Source organism: Gadus morhua, chromosome 21, assembly GCF_902167405.1.
Source record: "Gadus morhua chromosome 21, gadMor3.0, whole genome shotgun sequence".
Lineage (NCBI taxonomy): Eukaryota > Metazoa > Chordata > Actinopteri > Gadiformes > Gadidae > Gadus > Gadus morhua.
Genome location: NC_044068.1, coordinates 13,511,039 through 13,532,434, shown reverse-complemented (window position 1 = coordinate 13,532,434; position 21,396 = coordinate 13,511,039). Strand labels below are relative to the sequence as shown.

Below are 21,396 nucleotides of genomic sequence, written 5' to 3'. Positions count from 1 at the left end.
ACAATTAATTTATATTTATACGATGTATAAACTAATAGGGCTGCAACAACGAATCGATAAAATCGATAAAAATCGATTACTAAATGCGTTGGCAACGAATTTGGTCGTCGATTCGTTGCGTCGCGCGATTTATAAGTTACTCATAGGCGCAGCACTGTTTACAGCCAGCCGCCGACAGGTAGGTTCAAATCACGGTTCATGCACGCGCACAGCGGGCTTTAGTGTGAGCGACCACAGCTTGTTCTTTGGTCATATCTTAAAACTGGACTGTAGGCCTACATAAAAGTGTTGTACCTTCACTGTCTTTGGGTTAAAAAAAACTACTTCAACTCAGTATCCGTCTAGTCCAACCGAAAACTCTGTCAGCTGCTGCTGCTGCAGACGTTGTGCAGACGGGCTCGGAGTCGGCACCGCGTGCATCAACAGTCATTCAAAGCAGCGGTATCACACAACCGGACGGTGTAGAAAGTCCCGTCAGTTAAAATAGTAATGCAGTTTTTAAATCCATGTTAAAATCGGCAGGATATAGAGCTAGTTAGCTTAAAATAAATAAATAACCAATGGTCACAAACAGTGTCTAATGTGATGTGTTCAGGTCGGCTCAGTAATACGATTGATGCGTTCAAATGCAGCAGTAAAAAAAAATAATGATTGAGATTTTGGTGAACTTGTTTTCCCAGTAATATAAAATAGATAGTAAAGATATAATTATGACCTGTTTAATGTCCTATCTTGAACTATCATCATCTTATCAGCAATTAAAGCAATATTACAAGTTCTATTTCAAGGAGTCTCGAAAATGGCATAAATAGGTTTGACCGGTTAACCATGGACATCCCTTATATGCATATAAAAGTATATCATACATTGTATGTTTTTTTATGTGTTATCCCAGTTATGTTTTTTTAATCTTTTTATTATTTAATATTACCTTTAATAGTTCCGGGACGTTGGAGCAATAACCTGGTGTTTTTACAATTCAGTCTGCACTGTGAATTTGAAGTAATGTTCAGTTTTTTAATAAAGATGCAGCAATTCCATTATTATTATTTATTTTTTACTATCCGATTCATCGATTAATCGAAAAAATAATCGACAGATTAATCGATTATTAAAATAATCGTTAGTTGCCGCCCTATAAACTAATATATCGTATTGCATAATGCCCTGACCAAGCTGAATCCTTTGGCTCAGCAAGTGCTGAGAGTTTAAAATGTTCACATGGAACAACAGCATTAGACCCACAATGCTTAAGCATCCCACATTTAAACAGTAACATTACAACAACAACAACAAGCCTATATTGTGTATCATAATTAAGTCATAAACCATTTAGATCAACAGATAGTAAGGCTTGGCTAGCAAATGGCTGAGCATTAGTGGCTGTGCTCTAGCCCTATAATACATAATGACAAACACAATGCACTTCATCAACAGTTTATTCAAACAAATTCTTACTTGACAAACAAATAATAAGCCATTAACAAACTACTACGTCTATAAAGATGGTAAAATATATTGACCATCAATAACCTTGCCCACCAATTGCTATTTATCTTACAATTTTACGACCCCCTATTATCAAGAACATAATTATTTGCATAACTGCTGCACAATTACCAGAATATATAAGTAGCTAATTAAAAAATAATGCAATACATGACAAATTGCACAACTCATTGACTAATCCGATTTTAAACATATCAAACTCAAAATTGGTTACTCTTACAACGTTGCAGTTGATAACGTGAGTAACGCCACACAACGTTTTGCGTTATAACTCGATTCAATGGGTGTTATCATTGGGCTGATGACCATTCAATCGAGTGTCAGTGTTTCAATCAGGTGGTAACAGAACCCAGGTCATTTGAGTAAGGCCTCATACAACACAGAAGGAAGAAAGGCATCATGAGCACGAAGGGGAAGATTTGCATGCGCCTGCATCATTCAGTAACATCGGTCATGTTCTGGCTGCTGCTACCGGAGCTCTCTACTTCATGTACCATTTCACTGGTTTTGTAGTAGTAAAGAAAAAGGAAAAAGCCTAAGAGAAGGGAACAATGTTACTCAAACACTATGCGTGGGGAAAAACCTTCATAAAACCATGTGTTGGCCAGCATATTGGATCAGGTTGGTCTACTGGATCTTTTCCTTGATGGTCTCTGTGGCCGAGCTTATCAAAGGTTCTCTTTTGTGTTAATTCCAAGGACGTTTTTTTTATTTGCTTACAGGGAAGCACTATTTGGGTTATTCAAAAGACATGCCTCTCAACTTGTAAAGTGCATCACTTTAGTACTTGCAATGGAAGAGCAGTGCGGCTGTTTAGTACCATTGTTTTATTTTCTGTATCTAAAAGTTATTAAAATAGCCAAATAGGTTTGGTAAGATTACCCAGGTTATGACGGAAGGGAGATCCAGAGAGCACCTAGGGGTCCACCTATGTCTTGCATCACTCCTCTCTAACACAGAGAGGTCACTTTTGGATCAAAATGAAAATGTGACCGTACCTTGGAAAGAATTGAGAATGGTGAAGATGTAGTAGGAGGGAAGCCGCAGGACACCGTGTGCAAAGAACGCAAAGCCCCACGTGACGCCCAGAGCGGAGCACAGTCCAAAGACACTGCAGATGCCCGCGCTGCTGCCGCCAATTCTGACGTTCTCTTCTCGAGATGTTTTGGTCAGGTAGAGCCAGGACAGGAGGACAATGAGGGTGGAGAAGGTGAAGAGGAAGACCACGGCGTAGTAGGTGATGTTGATGATGTACTGGATCTCCTCATCTGTCATCCAGCACCTTTTGGACAGAGTAGGTTAGTGTTGACTAGAACGGTAAACCACGTACATGTTTCACTTTTTGTATTTGTTATATTGTTCTTGATGTTTGAAAACATGTTTGTCGAGATATCGCCAACTCATTTCTCCAGTCTTCAAAATGGTTGTAATTGAAAACTAAACCTCAATCTAAATAGGCGTATATATATGGAGAGTATGAGACTGACTCATTTATCTAAAATAAGGTTTTGATGAATGTAGCAATGACGATTCTACACGCCACCTAGGTGACTTTTACTGGGCTCGTCCATAACAAGGAAGCAGAGTGGTTGTGTTGCAACTGGTTCATTGCCACGTTTGAGTATAATGATACACAGCAGCTGGTCTAACATACTGCCATGAGTGTCTGTGGTTTAACCTGTACCTCTGACTCGGGCCAGGTGAGGCTGCCTGGAACAGCCATCATCCACACACACTCCACAAAGACATGTACCTCAAGGGAATCATGTAGGCGTAATACTTACATGGTAGTCTTATGCTCTTCCGAAGCAATGGCTATCTGGCCATACTTTCCCAGAATTAAAAGGGTAACCACCAATACAATTGGAATTGCTAGAGATAGAGTGGAGGACAAAATCCCATTTCCATAAATCCACACATTCCTCCATAATCATGACGAATATGTATGCTATTGACCACCACTCTCAAACTAAAAAAAAACGTCAACAACGATGGAGAAATTATAACTCACCCCAGGCTGTGACAGACACTTTGAGTATGTAACGCTGGATGGAAATGTTACCGCCATAGTAGAAGTTCAGCCAGAGGTGTAAGGCATTCATAGCAAACCATGTGAAGGTCACCAACATGGAGTAGTGCATAAAGGCTGCCATTGCCTGGCAGCTCCAAGTGCTGTGCAGGTTTGCAACCAACTCGTTGGTCAGGAAGGAGAGGTTGAGCAGGAACAGGGCAATCATCAACTGGATCAGGATCTCTTTGCTCTTGCTGGCCTTGGTCCTCCTACAAATTAATATATGAACAGTACATATAAATAAACTGATTTTTAGAGCATCGCCATTATATTTCATTATTCTGAAATGTCATATTTTTTTACAATGTCCGTCCATTCATCTATCTACGACCCCTTCCTAGATCATGGCCTGGCCTCGACTGGACTGTATGTTCTAATTATCTTGGCCGTGTGGTCTGGAGCTGTAAGCTAGCTGGTAGAGTCACCTCAGGGGAACTTGTCTAGGGTGATATAGGTTTGGAGGTTTCGATCAACATTGTGCTTAACACACCGTCTTGGCTCTGCATGGTCCACTGGTTGCTCTCACCATAGTTGCCTATGGTGAGAGGTAGCCAGCGAGACAGCCAATAAGTTCCTAGCCGGCTGCCACCTAGTAAGAGTTTGTCCTGCTGGCTGTGTGGACCTTGAGCGAAAGGGAGGAAAACTGAATGTTGTGTGCGCATTTGCAATTTTTTTTGGAGTATCAGAGTATTCTTCTTGGCGTAGGTGAGCAAGAAATTTCTCCAGCTCATGACTGAGAGATTGCCCACCTTAAGCTGAGGATTGGGTCAGAATGACTTTACTTGACAGTAAAGTATAAGGTGCTTTTCATTGGACCTCTATGCTCGCCATGCCTTGACCATAAAAACCAAAACATTTTACCACAAGGTTGTACACAAAAGCGTACGTGGTCCTTGAGACAAAGCTTGATGAACAACTCATTATGTGTCATGTTTTGAACACTCCAACCAAGAGGAAAGTAGTGCTCGGGTATCCGTGGCCTATTGGTTAAGGAGTTGAACCGAGTTGGTTCGAATCCCGACCGTTAGGCAAAAATGTGGACGGGGGGGGGGGGGGGGGGAGTAGTTGTGCAGCACTCTCCTACATCGAGGTGTCAGATGCCTTGAGCAAGGCACCTGAATCCCCCACCTGCTCCCCGGGCGATGCACTGCGGCTGCCCACTACTCCGGGTGTGCCGGTGTGCCCCCATGTGTGTGGACCTCTGACAAGGTGACTCCTCTGTGTGTGTTTGTGTATGCGTTCACCGGCTACCGGATGGGTCAAAAGCAGAGAAAGAATTTCCCGTAAATCCATAACTTGGTTAAATCAGATGGCAAGGAAAACAGCTGGACAGGCCTGGTGATCCCAGGCACATTGTGAGGATTATCCTTAGGAAGGCTTGATGGAGAACGGTTTGAACATTGGATTTCAACTCTCACCAGGATAGGGTCAGGAACATGATGTCTGAATGGACCCTGTTCCTAACCTGAATTCTGAAAGACTATGGCAACTCAATAACCTGTTGGTGGTCAAGAGTCGGAAGATAGAGGCCTTCTGGTTCTGGTCGGCTGGCGGTACTCCTGAAACCTGAGATGTTTCGGTCATAAAAAGGCAGCAGCTGGGGTGGTGGTTGCGCAAATAAAGTCTAGAGTGTAGAATTAGTTTCCCAAGGAGGCACAAGAACTCAACTCATGGGACGTTGTGGCAGAAAGCACTGAGGCGATGAGGAAGCTCTGCAGTCACAAGGCATTGGCTGGATGGGTAATGCCCAGAGTGTTCAGAATCAGTGTGGGACTCCGGTGTGGTAGCAGAAGGCTTTCATTTTTGTTGTTTGCAGATCAATGATATTGTCCTTTTGAGCTTTGTCACACTGACCTCCAGAAAGCTCTGGAGCATAGCATCTGGGCTGCTCAGCTAACTCCCAGTGATGGAGGATGTAAGAAGTTGGGGGATAGATGGATAGATGGATGGTGTTTATAACCACTGACAGAACCCGTACAACCATTTGTTCTAACATACCCTATGACATCCATAATTTCCATAGGTTCCACATTTACATACCAGACAGCCACAACGGTCTGAAGGGGATTAACACTATTTACATTTAGCTACCATTCATTGTTAGTGTTGTTTTTTTGCTTTATTGATGTAGTTATCATTGATATCATAGAAACAAAAATATGTTTTCATATTTTGTTACACTATCAAAACATTACTATCATTATTTTTGGTGGCTTCAGAATGTTTTTTAGTGTATTTCAAGTTCAACCCACTCTCCATGCCATGCATATCAATGTTAAAACTGTCTGAACTATTTTAGTTATTATATTATAATGACTTATATAACAACTTATTTTACTTTCTCATCATTTTATCAAATCTATGACGGCCAGTCATTAATATGCAATCACTATGGTTACCTCATCACAAAATGCATGAAGAAAGCTATGCCCAGGAAGAAAATCGACAAGCCACATCCGATGTAGGTGATGTAGTTGAGGGACTTTACGTCAGCTGCCGAGATGGTTGGATTGTGGAGTGGAGACTGTAAAAACATTGCATCACGTTATATTGTAATTGTATTGCCGTATTTTTCGAGGAAAGCAAGTTAATAAGCACCAGTGGTGATACCCGTTGTTAATCCTGCACTATGTTAAGTTTCTACTGCAGCTATTTACCCCATTGAATTATCTAGAAAGAACAACGTTTTTCAAGAATTAAGCGTGCTAAAGCAAAAGTCAATCCATCCAGGGAAATGTTCTCTAGAAATCACTTTACTCATGTAGCAAATCAAGAGAGGTTGCTAATAGGAAGCATTACATATTGCAGGTTAAAATGGTAAATTTGTTGTGCTTGTAATTTTTCAATCCAAAACATTATATTGATTTGTAGACTCAACAACCAACCATGATCACAGCAAAGAATGTCAGGTGGGAGCACTGGCATGAAACATTGTCTCCAGACACTATTGTGTCACATCCATTCTCTGTCCAGTTTGGCAGACTACCTGCATGGTCGTAGAGTAAAAATGTTTTCATCTCACTAAATAACAAGTGCCAGTTGCTTCTTTCAGAATGTATTTTAAAGCTTTCGGAAAAAAATTATGCGGGAATATCTCAATGAAAGTTGAGTGGAGAACAAAATAAAATACCTTCACCATTCCACGAACGACAAGATGGTATCCCTTCCTAGAAATAAAACATTTAAAATAAATAAATTCAAGATCTTTTTTTATTTTTTTAAGCACCCTTCATGGCCTACCTCTGTCCCACTCCTGAAATTTAATTTAATTCTGTCGCTGAGATTGGTTATGGCAGTCCCCATGTCAATTGCTATGACCTGGTTGAGCAAGACACCGCTGTTCAACTCATCCTGTGAACGGAAAAAAAAACATGAATAGAAAAATAGCACATTACATACATTTTGCATCTCGTCGGTTTATTGTATTTGTTTTTCTTTTTACCTTATCCATATTGTTGAATCTGAAAATACCTGCAAACGGAACAGTGGCGTTCCGTATGTATGCATCTTGAAATGCTTCTTTTGAGATCAAAACAGATCCTGCACAGGTAGATAGATCTTTTTCATCATCAGCAATCTGTTGAAATGTCACAGGTAAATTGTCAAGGGGATAGGGTTTTGTGGGGCAAAGCACAGGGCAATAAAAATAACTTAAATGTGTATGGATGAGGATTACATTGATGTAAATTTTGCATGACAGATTGTGAATGTGAAATACTGTAAGAAATGTAACTTCCAATCTAAAAGTTTAGAACTATGTTTTCACCACTGACATTTTTATTTCAGATGATTTTCTAATAACAAAAAATTAACATTATAGGAACCTAATAGACAAATAACCTTAACAGTTACATCAATGCGAAAGGACGAATCTTAATAGGCACACTCACTAGCAAATCGTTATTTTCCCCACAGCCATAGCCAACAGAGACCCCACCGATCTCGTCGATTTCAAGCTCATCTTGTTTCACCATGATGCCCTTGGTGGCACCAATGGACACGAGAGCCGAAGACTCATTCATCTTAGTAAGGTACGAGTCCAAATTATTCATAAATTTCCTGTAACAAAGAAATGGGATAAAATTATCATTAGAACTAATATCATTATTATTATCACTACTATTATTATCCTTATCATTATTATTATTAATATCATTATTATTATTTTTTTATAAAAGCCTGTGCATAAATACAACATGCCAATATGTCCACACTTTAATAGGGTTCTTACGCTGCCTCAGCAGGGTCAGGTCCTTGGTCAGTGAACGGATTTTCAGATATTTCTTGCACAGGTCTCATCCCTCTATTCTTACAAATATAGCAGTTGCTTGATCCATTGGTTTGTATGTTGAAGAAGTAGAAAGCATTGCCCCTCATACCTAAACAACAACAACAACAACAACAACAAAGCAGTATGGACATAGGGTCCTGATGGAAACCGATTACACCCATCACAATTAGCACGCACAACAAAGACCAACTCTAACTCTTACTCTTAACTCCAAGTTTACTTTAATACTTTGTTTCTTCCCACCAGTTTGAGGTAGGCCTATACATACCTTTGAACCTCTGACAGTATTCCCTGTTTTCATCTACAGTACCCTTGCATGGGTCCCCTTTAGGGAAAAGGGTGCAGTTCAAGTCTCTGGTAGCACATTCCGGGCAGCTGCCTTGAGATTTTGGATAGCAAAATAATAATAATATTTTTTTCTGCACAATGGTTTAATTCATTCTATTGCCCATTGTAAACAAAACATTAATTTGTTGTAAGGAGAAAAATAACTGCCATTTTTTTGGAAATGTACACCTTTATATAGATATATAATTCGGTTTGGGTTGGGGCCGCCATTGACACACAGAGTCCTCGGTTCATTGAAGAAGGACTTTACAATTCTTAGATGTGGATCATGATTGGTGTCTTCAATGCTCAGGAATTTTCCTAATCATGAAATAAGGAAACACACGTTAATTTTCACATTCAAGTTGGAAAATATACAAATGCAAAATAGAAGTACAGTAATAAATGTGTGCATGTGCTTACCCTTCTGCAATGCATTTTTTTGCTTGATAAAACAGACATAATCCCCGCCTGGGCAGAGAATGTTGAGGAATGACACATTTGGAAAATGCAGCAGAGAAAACAATTATTGATGCAAAATATTTATTTATATTTGGTTCATCCTTGACAAAAACGTATTTGAAAGGAAAAATAACTATAATTTTTATGAACTCACAATCATCTCCAGTCATGGTCACAGTGGTGAAATGACACTTATTCTCAGTAGGCCTATTGAGTTTTTTTGTTTTTATGTCACATTTACATACTCGATTATTCCCCATGCAAGACAAGGCTGGGGAATAAGAGAAACCGATAAATTAAATGAGTAAACTTCTCCAGATAGGCATGTAATTTATCGTTGAAGATTACATTGAACATGTGTGTCATACACAAATGTAAATACTGAATCGCTGAAGTACAACCATCCCATTTTTAATTGAAAAATTGTTGTTTACTCACAAGCAAAGTGTGCCACAAACAAAACTAGAGCCATCCATTTATTTCGGTCCATGATTTTCCTCGGATGATATGATCCCTGAATTTTTCAAAGACCACATTTTAATACACATAGCATAACTTTATGAGACACCCTACTTCCACACCTACAGTTGACATGCTCCAAGTGAAGAGAAGAATAATGCTGCATTTCTCAAATAGACTACAATATATTAAATGAAAACAACATCCCTATGATATGACATCTGAATAACCAGTTTTTTAGTCCTGACCTGTTTGACTGTACCAGAAGTGTTGACCGTATGCTGATGTAATTTTAACCCCTAACAGTAAACAGTTATTTTCTTTACCCATGTGACCCAACTCTTAATTTGCTTAGCAAATACATTTGAACAACAACCTTGCCAGACAAACTCTGGGAGTATTTTCAGGTGAGGATAATACATGGGAAAAAATAAAGCATAATGCAAAACAGACGTTATCAGACAAATGTATATATTGCACCAAAAGTTCTCTCCAGCTGGGAGAGGCCCCTGTGACTGAGAATACTGCGGTACACAGCACACGCATCTAGGATAATGTGTTTACATAATTTGCATTCAGGGAACACGAACCACCACACACACATACAAATGCATAAACGCACACGCACACGCACACACGCACGCACTCACACACACACACACACACACACACACACACACACACACACACACACACACACACACACACACACACACACACACACACACACACACACACACACGAGGATGAACGGAAAACTTTAACCTTTCACAGTACTAAGGTAAGATCTGTTCTAACCTTCTTGTTTTTTGAGAAATAAGGTTGTTGTACAACTTAAAGTATTAAATATGAACTAAAACATGGACATTTTGATAAAAAAAATACATTATGAACACCCCCCCCCCCCCCCCCCCCCCCCCCCCCCCAGTTGAATCTTTTATTGTGCTCTGATCCGTTTTAAATAATACGATAAAGGAAAAAAAAAAAAACGAATATGAGTTATTTAGGATTTCCACTATTCATACTTATGTACAGATGGTGGCGGTAATGAGACTACATTTTGTTTGGCCTCAGTAAAAAGAAGAAGAAGGGCGGAACGCAACACTCGAATGATCCCCAATGGTAGTTGGTGGTAGGTCGACCACCGTGGATTCACCATGAGCAGAAAGAAGCTTTGAACTACAAGTGAGTATACACAGCAACGTTAATGCAAATAAATGTCAGCGTCCATGTAATCGTATTGTGACTGAATTGGTGCGAAAAGGGTGTCCAATTTGACCTTCTCTTAGCATAAACAGTTACATATGTCAATATAACCAGCAGTCACTGAATTTGCTCAGAGAGCAGGACGATGTTCTTGAAGCAGTCGCTCAAGCAGTTAATTGGACATGCATCAACAGTATATCAGTTGTTTGTAGTTTGTACTTGCAACGATGCTATTGTGCTTGGTAATTTGTGTCAACACAGTCACAGAGAGTTAACATCCGACTCTCACTCTGTCTGCCACGTTACTTGTTATGCATTCACTTTTACGTTTAACAAAATGTTATTTTGATTAGTCGTTTTGATTAGTGTAAGGCATTTAGGGCAATCAGGACCATGACGGTTAATATGATGAACACGCCATGAGCATATTTCTTGTTCAGGTATTAACATTTATAATTGTATCAGTAATAATTACTACCAATTACTAAAAGTATTAAAGACCAAAAAAGATTCAATGCTTTGTTGGTTTGCTGCAACTGCTAACCTTCAGATTATTTGCACTTTAAAGTAAATAAATCCGGATTTGGAAATGTTAAAATATAGCATAAACTGAGATGTTTTATAAATACACAAGCAAGAATACAAGTGACTTACAAACCAATGATTTTTGATTGAAATGACCACCTATTACCCACCTCTTCCAAAAGGTTTTATTTTGGGCCAATATACTACAACAAAACATCCATCTGTTGAGATATCATGTCGCTCTCTCTCCAGGCTATGTCTGCCACTCATCTTCGCTGGGCTTTGAGCCTTGCAGCAAGGCGAGCGGGCCCCAGCTGGACCGCCTCACCCAGGGCTCTTCCAACGTGCGGGGAGGAGAAGGGCTTCCTGCGTGGCCCCCCCACCGCCCCTCCGGGCCCCGGGGGCCACTTCTCGACGGAGGCCGGAGAGACCCCCCCGGCCGCCGTCGTGCCCCCTCCCAAGAAGAAGAAGCAAGACCCCAATGCGCGGACCACTATCAACAGCGTTGGCCGCAAGATCCACCAGCGGCTCCTGCAGGTGATGGGCGTGGGGGGGGAGAGCCTGGGCAACATGCACCGCAGCGACGCCATCCGCCTCATGGACGAGCAGGGCCTCAAGCTGGTGCTGGTGGACGACTCCGCCGACCCGCCCCTCTACCAACTGATGAGCGGGAAGCAGATCCACGAGGAGCAGCTGAAGCTGCGCGAGAAGCAGAAAGCCAAGCCCGGTACTTGACGCTTTGTGGACATTTTTGGGTTCTTGCTTTTTGTTGGGTTCCAAAGTGGACTCGCTGCTTGTGTTAAATGCAGATTGAGCTGATCCTTCAGGTGCAGTGTTATTGGTAGTCCCTTAAAGGTGAGGAGCTACTGATATTATTAAAGCTGCTGTAGGTATGATTTGAGAGTGAGCAGAAGAGAGCAAGATTTTGAACCTAAACAACCAAAAAAAGTCCCTTACTCCCTCAGAATTGTTGCTTTACAGGCACCTGTGATTGACAGGCCAGATGGATTCCCCGAAACAATCAGGGAAGAGATTGGTCAGCCATTAGCCTGCAGCAGTCTAAAATCAAACTTGGCTCATAAGGAGGCAGGTGCCGTCAACTCAAAACAGATATTCTCAATGGGCATTTCATTCACCAATGCATTTTACCCACAGACCCATATAATGGATTCTTTGGATTTCTTTTTTCATAATCTCCTGTTTTTCGCATACTCATAAAATTCTGCACCCTTATCAGACATGACACACAGCCAACATGCATCATTACTTCACTAACTTTCTCTATCTGGTGTGCCCTTATTTTGGATATTGGACCAATTGGCTTTTAAAAACTAACCAAACACAGCCTCTGGTACCCTCTTCCCAAGTTGTACACAATTTAGCATTGATTTTTATTTGTTGTTTCTAATTGGTTTATCAATTGACATTGTTTTTGACATGCCATTTGTTGGAGTGAATCACAAATCTGATTTAGTGCCGTCTCCCTTGTGACCTTGTTTTAGTGTTTGGCTACTCCGCGCTGAGTTCCTCAAAGTGCTATGCTGATAATAATCAGACTCAAGGAATCTGAACTTCCTGTCCACTTTGCCCAGCCGCTGTTCAGGTGAAGGAGCTCACCTTTTCCTCGGATATCGCCTCGCATGACCTTTCGACGAAGCTGAAACAAGTCCAGAGCTGGCTAGAAAAGAAGAACCACGTGCGAATCACACTGCGGGCCAAACGCACAGCATCCAAAGTCGCCCTGGTGAGTATAGAAATATGGAACCACTGGATTGGTTCTCAAAGGAAAATAAGGCAAATAAATGTGAGATGCTGCAAAAAAAATAAATATACATTTATAATGCAATGGTTTACATCTTTATTTCCCCCCCGTTTTGAATGCATAGGACCAGACCCTGGACGACATGGTGCAGCAGATGCCGATGACGGTGGGCTTCGTTGCCAAGCCCAAAGTCATCAGAGACGGCAGGGCCATGTGCATTCTCCGCCCGCCCTCCGCCAAGGAACTGGCGCCTCAGAAGGAGAAAAGCAAACCGCCACCACCGCCGCCAACAGACGCTACACCACAGTGCAGCGAGCCCGGAACGCCTCCCGATAGCCCTGCTGGCCCTGCTGATGCATCAAAGGACCAGGCACAACAGTAGCCCGAGAGAAGGTCTATGAACGTTTCGGTCGTTTTGAGAACACTCTACTATAACGCTACTTTGTGAATTATTGTACGAGGGTCATGTACATTGAGGTACACGTTTGGTTTTATCACCATGCTGTGAGGAGGAAGAAAGGTTGGCGATAAAAGTTGTATGGGATCATTCATTGCACTTAAATAGTTCCAAAGTCTGATAAAGGAACTATCTGGCAAGACGACGGGCGAAATGACGCCCTTCGAGTATTTTTGTGTGTAAATGTCTCACCAGTTCCTTGTGTGGAATCCTGCCTAAATAGAAAGTCTGGTTAAGCAGTGGTACTTGGTTCAGGTTTCTTTTGTGTATATTTTCTGATTGAGGTCTGACGGAGCTCTGCAGAAGAAGGAAAATCAAATTGCAAAGATGAAATTGATAATAAATTATCAATAAATAAATAAATAATTGGGTTAGAATGGACAGTTTCTACCAAGAGGTTTGTTAATTAATGAGACTGAGTTGCAAAGGTTAATTAACGCATTTTAAGGTAAAGTCGCCAATGCAATAAATAAGGCCTACATTTTACATCTTTATTCCAGATTTATTTTTTCATGTTTTGTAAAAAAAGAAAAGGGAAACAATTTTGGCATTCAGATACATTCAACTGTCACATTTAAATGTGTTTGACTGAAATACTAGTTTCACAACCCTTCGAGTGTAGCAGTACTTTTCCCTCTGAAGCGTGAAGACTCTGTCTTAACGCATTCAACTTAAGCCGTACTATCTATTTCTACGTAAAAAAAGTGGAGAAATATAAAGGAAACATAGGCACTGCAAGGTCCGTTAAGACCTTTTCCAAGGAACGATATTTCTGTTTTCAACGATTGCTAATGAAAAAGCGACTTCACTAGCATGCATGTGCAATATTTGTCAATAGGCCTCGAGTACTTTGAACGAGGAGAAGGGTTTGACAAAGTGGTAGTCGAGGTTTCCGCAGTGGGGGCACTGCTGCACATTGCTGTATTCTGAGAAGTACTGCATTCCCACCCGCACGTCCACCACTGGCTTGCCACAGTGCTTGCAGTTGAGACGGGCCTGCAGATATAAAGCATTAAATCATTTTGTTGTGCAATGAAAAGAACTGCAACTACTCCCAATGTTTGCGACATTCATAGGAATTTTGCTGCATTTAGTGTTTCTTGATCAAAGTTAATGCCCCTAGCTTCGACTTGCAAATCCCTATTGGCGGCTTTCTGATCAGCTCAAATTAGAGCCAGCTCAGGGGCTCGCCATATTAACTATGGCCACATACATTTTAGCCAATGAAAGAGCACATCTGCAGTAACCCGATTTACCCAGTTTGGTGCCCTTGCTCAACTTTCAGATTCAGCGCTTGGTTATTCTTTAGCATCTGATGGGCTTAAAACTCGCGCTCGAACTCGCACACACAGTACCGTAAACCTACCTGGCAACAAGGGGTTGCAGCCAAAATGTCGTACGTGTACATAGTGCCCAGCTGGTGCCAGCTGCCGTCCCACCGTGACTTGCACTTGATGCAGACAATCTTGTGGACGCCTTCCAGACAGTCCACACAGATGGCGTACAGGTGCATCAGTCTACCTGTTGAAGCGACATGGTGGATAGAACAGTGGGCTAAGTCTCTTATTTGTCTTCAGCAGCCATTTGACAAGAACATGAAACTGAACTGCAAATACCATTGTGGATGCTGTCTGGTATGGTAGGGGGAGGCCGGGGATATGAGTTAAGGTACAAGGACACGCAAGTGTTAGATTTCACGTTCATAAAACTTTAACGAAAAACATATACATTAAACATTCTTTCTATTTGAATGTTTAATCTATATGTGTATGTTACATTTTATATCTTTTATGTATTTTTATAAGTACAAGAAAACTAAGAATTATTCTATGTTTCTTCACGAAAGTGTTTAGGAACTGTTTTACAACTAATAATGACAATTAGCTAGTCAGATCACAGATAAATCACAACTTTATTTGCAATCATGCTTTGAAATTACATTTTTGTCATGATAGAGATATAATAGTTTGTGTCACACAGTTGCACAGCCATTAGATTGGAAAGAACAATTGAGGTTTTAATTTTGAAAGTTTCCTGGATTCTAACTTCTTACACATTGTGGCTAAGTTAAGTTATAGTAAAGTGAGATGCTCTATTTAGTCTATCTATGTAAGCAGCAATAGCTGAGATTTCAGAGTTGTAAAGAGAGAGGAAGCAAAAAATAGTGGAAGAGAGCTATATTTTGACACTAAACCAAAAAAAATCTCTTATATGCTCCCTCCCTCCATACGTTTTTCTACAAATTAGACCTGCCTCATTTCGCACACCTGTTATTGACCGGCCAAATGTATTCACGGAACAAATCAGGTAGGGGATGATTGGTCAGAAATGAGCGTTGAACGGTCTGTCTCTTACACTATTATACTCTAATTACAGAGGCAGGCACAGTAAACTAGGAACAGATATGCTGCGAGAGCATTTCACTCACTAATAGCTGATGGATGACCATGGAATTTTGGACAAATTGCAATTAAAAATTGCTCTTACATTTGACCTACAGCCGCTTTAATCCTAATATTATATTTCTTCCTGTGTCAGTTTGCACCAATTATGCGCACCTTAGCATTCAGACGTGAACAACATTGTCAGCCATATCTGTTGTCGATAAACGATGGATAAACCCTTAACAAAGGGACACTGACCTTGGAGGTGGCAGGGGACGTCGTACTCGATCTCGTCGTGGCGCGAGGGGCTCAGGAAGAGCGTGCCGTCCACCAGGGGGAACTGCTCAAACACAGGCAGGGCCCGGTGGCACAGGGCACAGTTGACCACGTTGCGCTGGCTGGCGCTCAGGGCCGACAGTATAAACCTATTGGACCACACAGAGGGCCTTAGACACTTTATTGGGTCCTACTATGGGGGATATTACAATGTGAAACGATGGTAACACTTTAGAATTTGATTTACAATGATTAACCATTGATTAAAATTGGTTAATGCAGTAATAAGCATTGACTCACAATTAACTAACAGGTAACTTATGGTCTAGTTATCATTTACTAATGGTGTTTTCATTTATAAAATAAGTTAAGGGTAATGGGCGTTAAATAATGGGCTAATAATTTAGTTAACATGAACACCTTTAGTAAATTGAACTGTTAGGTAATGGTATGCTAATGCATATTACTGCATTTACTAATTTTAATGAATTGTTCATTGTTGTACCCTCATGGTAAAGTGTCACCGAAACAATTTCCACATCCGCTTTATTCATATCGTTCAACTCTATTAGAAATACATCGCTACGGGGAAAGAGAAAATGTTCTTTGACTTAGACCCACCTGACACACATTCACCTCATGCAAACGAATGCACAAAGTATGTACACCCATAAAGCAGTGAAGGTCAAGCAGAGTCAAGTTTCTTTGTTGCCCTTAACAATAGTTCGTCTTAAAGGCCTCACTCTGGAAAACTTGCCAGAAACCAGCAGGTGGAAGAATATGGGAGGCAATGGGTGCCCTTAACGACAGACGTCAAATTGTAGCAAGAATAACAATTAGTAAAACAATGTTTTTAATCTGTTTCCTTTCTCTTGTCAAATGTGTATATTTTTATATATATGGGGATGTGTTATAAATAACTTCAATTATGTCTAATCCAAGAAGACCCCATTGGTTCATGAAGTTATTGTCTCTGGTTTCAGTTACGGTGATCCACTTTTTCTTTCCATTCAAACCATGGCACATAACTTTCTTTCTGGTCTGGCTTGAGAAAGGAATGCATGAATACATTAGACCTCAGTTGAATTGGGACACATAATTTAATGCTACCTGCTGTGAACTTGCTCATAAACAACCCAAATGAGGGAATCAGTGATGAGTCATTATAAAGCCATGTAGAAACTGTCCATATGTTACCATCGGTAGAACTGGCCATAGAACGTCCTTAGTGTGTTCAACATTTTTGACCATAAACTATAACCATAACTGAAATAAGCAGTGTTTCCATTTGATCCGTTTAACTAATGACGCGGAATGGTTGCAATGCTAAGACTTCGGCGCAAATCTGTTTTGATATGGAATGCCAATATGAAACATCTGGTCGTGTAGCACACACTCAGCAAAATAGTTTGCATTCACGGATCATCCGTCTTTATTATGACAGATGGGGTAAAGTATTTTGCAGCTGCAAGGGGCAGGTATTATAGGTACAAAATGACATCAGTGTCTGGGATCAGGCAGGATGGAAAACAAGGAGTAAGGAAAATGCTGCAAGTGAGATATTTAGGACCTACCATGGCATGGTAGGTCATTTGTTGATAATGTATGACAAAACGCACACACACACACACACACACACACACACAGACACACACACACACACACACACACACACACACACACACACACACACACACACACACACACACGTGTTCCTACCTGCGCAGCTCCTCCCCCTGGCCCGCCTGTGTGTCGTCCTCCATGCGGACGTGGTAGGTGTTGAGCTTGTGGCGCGGGACGTGTGCAAACAGCTCCGAGAGGTCCAGCCTACGGAGGAACTGGACCGGGTGGTGGTGGTTGAGGTGGAGGTGTTGGTGGTGGTGGGAATGGTGCGGGTGACCGGCGTCGTGGGCCAGGCGGTGGGGGAGGGGCAAGGCGAAAGCCAGGGGGAGGACGGTGCCTCCGGCGTCCAGGTGGGACGCCCCCATCCCTCCGCTGCGGCTGATTGCCCCCCCGCCCCCGCCACAGACCCCGCCCCCGCCGGCCCCGGACAAAAGGTGCTTCCTTTCCATGAGCACGGCCGACTTGAAGAACTCGCCGAGGTGGCGGGACCCTCGGGTGGCCGGCCCTCCCCCTCCCACACCCGCCCCGAAGGGGGAGGCGGCGGTGCCGCCTGGGGAGAAGAAGGGGAAGCCGGCGGTGGGGGACTGTCCCGGGGAGCCGCAGGGAGACTTCTGCAGAGCCCCGAAGGGAAACGTCCCGCCCGGGTTATGGTGGTGCCCTGGGTACCCTAGCCCACCTCCTCCTCCCCCACCCGTGGCTCCTCTCTCGGATGAGTTCTGCCGCTCCAGGGACTGCCTGCGAGGCAGCTCCTGGCTGGAGGCTCTCTGTATCAGCTTGCCACCACCAACTCCTCCCCCCGGACTCACTTTGCTCTTCTTGACCTCGTCCAGGGCGAGGCCGTCCCAGCCGGCAGCGCCCCCCCCCGCTGCCCCTCCGCAGGCCCCCAGCAGTGCCCCGGGGCCGGCCCTGCTGGAGCTCCTCTCCGTGGGCTTCTTCTTTCGGTCGTCCTGCGTGCGCTTCACCTGGTACCAGTCCGTGTCCTTGCGCAGGTGTCCCTGGCCGCAGCGGCAGGAGCAGAAGCGGAAGGCCAGGTCGTAGCCCTTCTTGGTCCACATGTTCTGCCGGCACTGCTTCTCGTTCCAGGAGCGGGCGCGGCCGATGCAGTTGAACTGGATGAGGATGGAGCTCTCCCACTCGTAGAAGCACTGCAGGTGCATCCAGTTGCCGTAGGGGCAGAGCTCGCTGTTGCAGAGCACGCGCTGGTAGTCATCCTTGTCCAGGTCGATGGGGCGAGCCAGGCTGCAGATCAGGGGGGTGGCGCATGGGGCTTCTGGGGGATAGGTGTCAGGGCGGCGGCGGGAACAGAAGTTTAAGTAATTAATGGAAGATTTGAGACTTTTGGGAGAACATATTCATCTTAGGTAGTACAGTAAGGATGATTATAAGCTACATCTCTTGTGCTTCATTAACATTGTCATCAACTGAAACCATCATTGAAAATGTGAAAATATTGGGCAGAATGTGGGAATATGCCATACATGCCATGTATGTAGTATATAGTGATTATAGATTAGTTATCAATGATTAGTGAATGAAAGAAGTGTGTTTAAAAAGTTTTGGTAAAAAAAGACATTTACCTAATTATGATACATCATAATTACATGGCACAACTTGAGAACAGAAAACTCTGCTACAGCATAGTGTGTGTCACACGTTTCAGTTTGTCATTAACTTTCATACCTCATTCAGTTTGGGACTATTAAATATTGATATAAATATAGAGGACAAAAATGATATTATCAGGAACTTCAGGTTCATTTTAAGAGTAATAATATGAGAACAAGAGATTCATTATAAAAAAACATAGCCATCCATAGACATCCAGTTCATTTATGCCCAATCAGGGCATCTCATCCCTGATGTCTCCGCCTCCCCCACAGGTGGGTGAATGCCACAGCAGACACGGAGGGAGGCAGGGAACAGAGAGGGAGGTGGCGTTTCTTTGGTTTTTGTTTAAATACTGCTCTGTCTCTTTAATATGCTCTAATCTTACCCATCAGCTTTAAAGTGAACCATAGGCCTATACATTCTCAAATGATGGATGTTGAGGGTAATTCATTATCTCCGGAAATTGTTATGCTTATTATGAAACACTCTTTGATACACAAAATAAGAAATTTATAATTGTTGTGAAAAAAATATATCGTCCTTCTTGTTACTCATCTGGGTACTTCATGAACATAAATACCACTAACAAAATTCAATATGTTTATGTTTAAGAGAGTTTTTCAAAACGATTCCAGCTCTCTGCGTGGAACTTTAAGAATCACACAGAACAGGAGACTGTTGTTTCGATTGTCATTGGTATAAGAAGGTCAAAGTTGTACGTTCTAAGCGACAAATTAAAACGTCATTATTTTTTTTATTCATAGAATAAAGAATGAATGACAATATGTGTAGGAAATGTCTTATTTCAAATAATAGTCTCAAGTTTCTCTCTCTATTTCAAACACACACACACACACACACACACACACACACACACACACACACACACACACACACACACACACACACACACACACACACAAGTAGGTAATTAAAATGCATATGCCGTTAAGGAATAAGGGATCTTAGAATAAAACCATTTTGAACATAGCCTAAGTCAATTGATTGTTGCAAATTGCCTAGGTGCGTTGTAACTTGTGTAGGCTACTATGCGTACATCATAATAGTTCATCGCAACTGTTCCAAACCGAGTGCAACTGCGACGATGGTCATAGGTGCATAACGTTACAAAAATAAGTAGCCTGTCACTCTTGCTTATCCTGCCCCAAAGGTGGAAAAGGCGCTAAAAAGAGCATAACACTCAATGAAGGCCATACCCCCCCCCCCCCAAAGAAAACTGGAAACGGTGCGCGTCATAAAGACGAGACAAAATATGTCGGGCCTTATCCAATAATATATACTGCCTATAAATATTCGACTCTGCGTCGATTACATTTTAAATGACAACTGCATTAAGTGTTTATAACAACATATTTGCAGCCAGTTAATCATAACTCATGCAACTCGAGATCACATTCTTGAATGCTACTGAGGAGAAACCAATGCATCACAGGCTGCTTTATTGTTATAAACATTGCACACTAGACCACTCTTACCACTTGTGCGCCCGCTCCGAGGTGCAGCAGTCGCCCCCACTAGAGCTGCTGTGGCTGCCCCCCCTGTTGCAGTCGCACTGGCTCCATTTTCTTGTTCATCTCCGCTGCTGTTGGTGCGTTTGCTTTTCTTCCCTTTGATGTTCTTCTGGTTGGGCATTTTACAGCACTGACACCATGTATTTACAGGCACTCTCAACGACTGTCAGCGACTGACATTTCTGCTGATTCCATGTTGGGCTACCTGTCTAAAATGGAGGCTTCTGTTGGTGCCGTCTTTCTAATATAAGACGTGGTGGCGAGATTGTCTTCTCTATGATAATGCAAATCCACAGTCTTATTTTCATGCACTCTACCAGTGGTTATAATGCTAGTCTAGAAAGGTAACCTATGCAAAAGAAGGCGTGCCCGTCTCTTGTTTTGATTCCTGCTCTCCGTGCTCGCCGTCAGTTGCTGTTTTCTGCCAGCCCCTGACGTCACAGCGACCCGCCCATAAATAGAGAGCGACCAGCGGAGTCCCAAACATTAGTGACGAGCAGGAATTTGTGACCTTACCTACCTGGTACAGGTCACAAATCAACAATGCAAATGATGTATGCATTCAAGCTTGTTTCAACACGCGGTGGAACATATTCCAAAATTGCAATCAAAAGGTTTTTCAAATTGTGTTCTTGTAGTAAAAAAACATTACTTTGAGATTAAAATGTTATATGATATTTAGAATTGATGTAATGTTACATAGGTGCCAAATTGTTCACACATAGCACGATTTATTTACCTAATCAGTTCGTTAGAAATAATAAAATCGGAATAGATTTACATCAAAAAGGAACTTTGCTGCAATGCATGCAGGCTCATTCGGACATGCATTGACAATTCAAACTAATCCAAATATCAGGATACAACCCCTCCTCAGATATATACTCAAAGTTGAACATACAAC

General features: G+C 42.1%; 3 protein-coding genes across 4 annotated transcripts; 1 reads left to right on the top strand and 2 right to left on the bottom strand.

The window, feature by feature from the left end:
• Positions 1–1,425: 1,425 nt before the first annotated feature.
• Positions 1,426–8,268, bottom strand: LOC115533992 (adhesion G-protein coupled receptor G2). Its single transcript, XM_030344530.1, has 12 exons — positions 8,140–8,268; positions 7,812–7,959; positions 7,471–7,639; positions 7,023–7,157; positions 6,821–6,931; positions 6,711–6,747; positions 6,466–6,566; positions 5,980–6,104; positions 3,521–3,789; positions 3,294–3,381; positions 2,508–2,791; positions 1,426–2,044 (listed from the first exon to the last, which is right to left on the bottom strand). The coding sequence occupies exons 2-12, from the start codon at positions 7,955–7,957 to the stop codon at positions 1,944–1,946; spliced, it is 1,566 nt and encodes a 521-aa protein (XP_030200390.1). The 5' UTR covers positions 7,958–7,959; positions 8,140–8,268; the 3' UTR covers positions 1,426–1,943.
• A 1,886-nt stretch (positions 8,269–10,154) lies between these two features.
• Positions 10,155–13,555, top strand: mtif3 (mitochondrial translational initiation factor 3). Its single transcript, XM_030345608.1, has 4 exons — positions 10,155–10,304; positions 11,103–11,577; positions 12,443–12,594; positions 12,737–13,555. The coding sequence occupies exons 2-4, from the start codon at positions 11,106–11,108 to the stop codon at positions 12,992–12,994; spliced, it is 882 nt and encodes a 293-aa protein (XP_030201468.1). The 5' UTR covers positions 10,155–10,304; positions 11,103–11,105; the 3' UTR covers positions 12,995–13,555.
• Positions 13,547–20,928, bottom strand: heca (hdc homolog, cell cycle regulator). Of its 2 annotated transcripts, XM_030345604.1 has the most exons (5): positions 20,457–20,927; positions 17,449–18,622; positions 15,712–15,878; positions 14,436–14,590; positions 13,547–14,065 (listed from the first exon to the last, which is right to left on the bottom strand). In XM_030345604.1, exons 1-5 carry the CDS (start codon positions 20,611–20,613, stop codon positions 13,901–13,903), a joined length of 1,818 nt encoding a protein of 605 aa, XP_030201464.1. In that variant the 5' UTR covers positions 20,614–20,927; the 3' UTR covers positions 13,547–13,900. The 2 variants fall into 2 exon arrangements, with proteins under 2 accessions (XP_030201464.1, XP_030201465.1); XM_030345605.1 differs by lacking the exons at positions 13,547–14,065; positions 14,436–14,590 and adding an exon at positions 14,598–14,700 and having other exon boundaries at positions 20,457–20,928.
• Between the last annotated feature and the right edge of the window lie 468 nt (positions 20,929–21,396).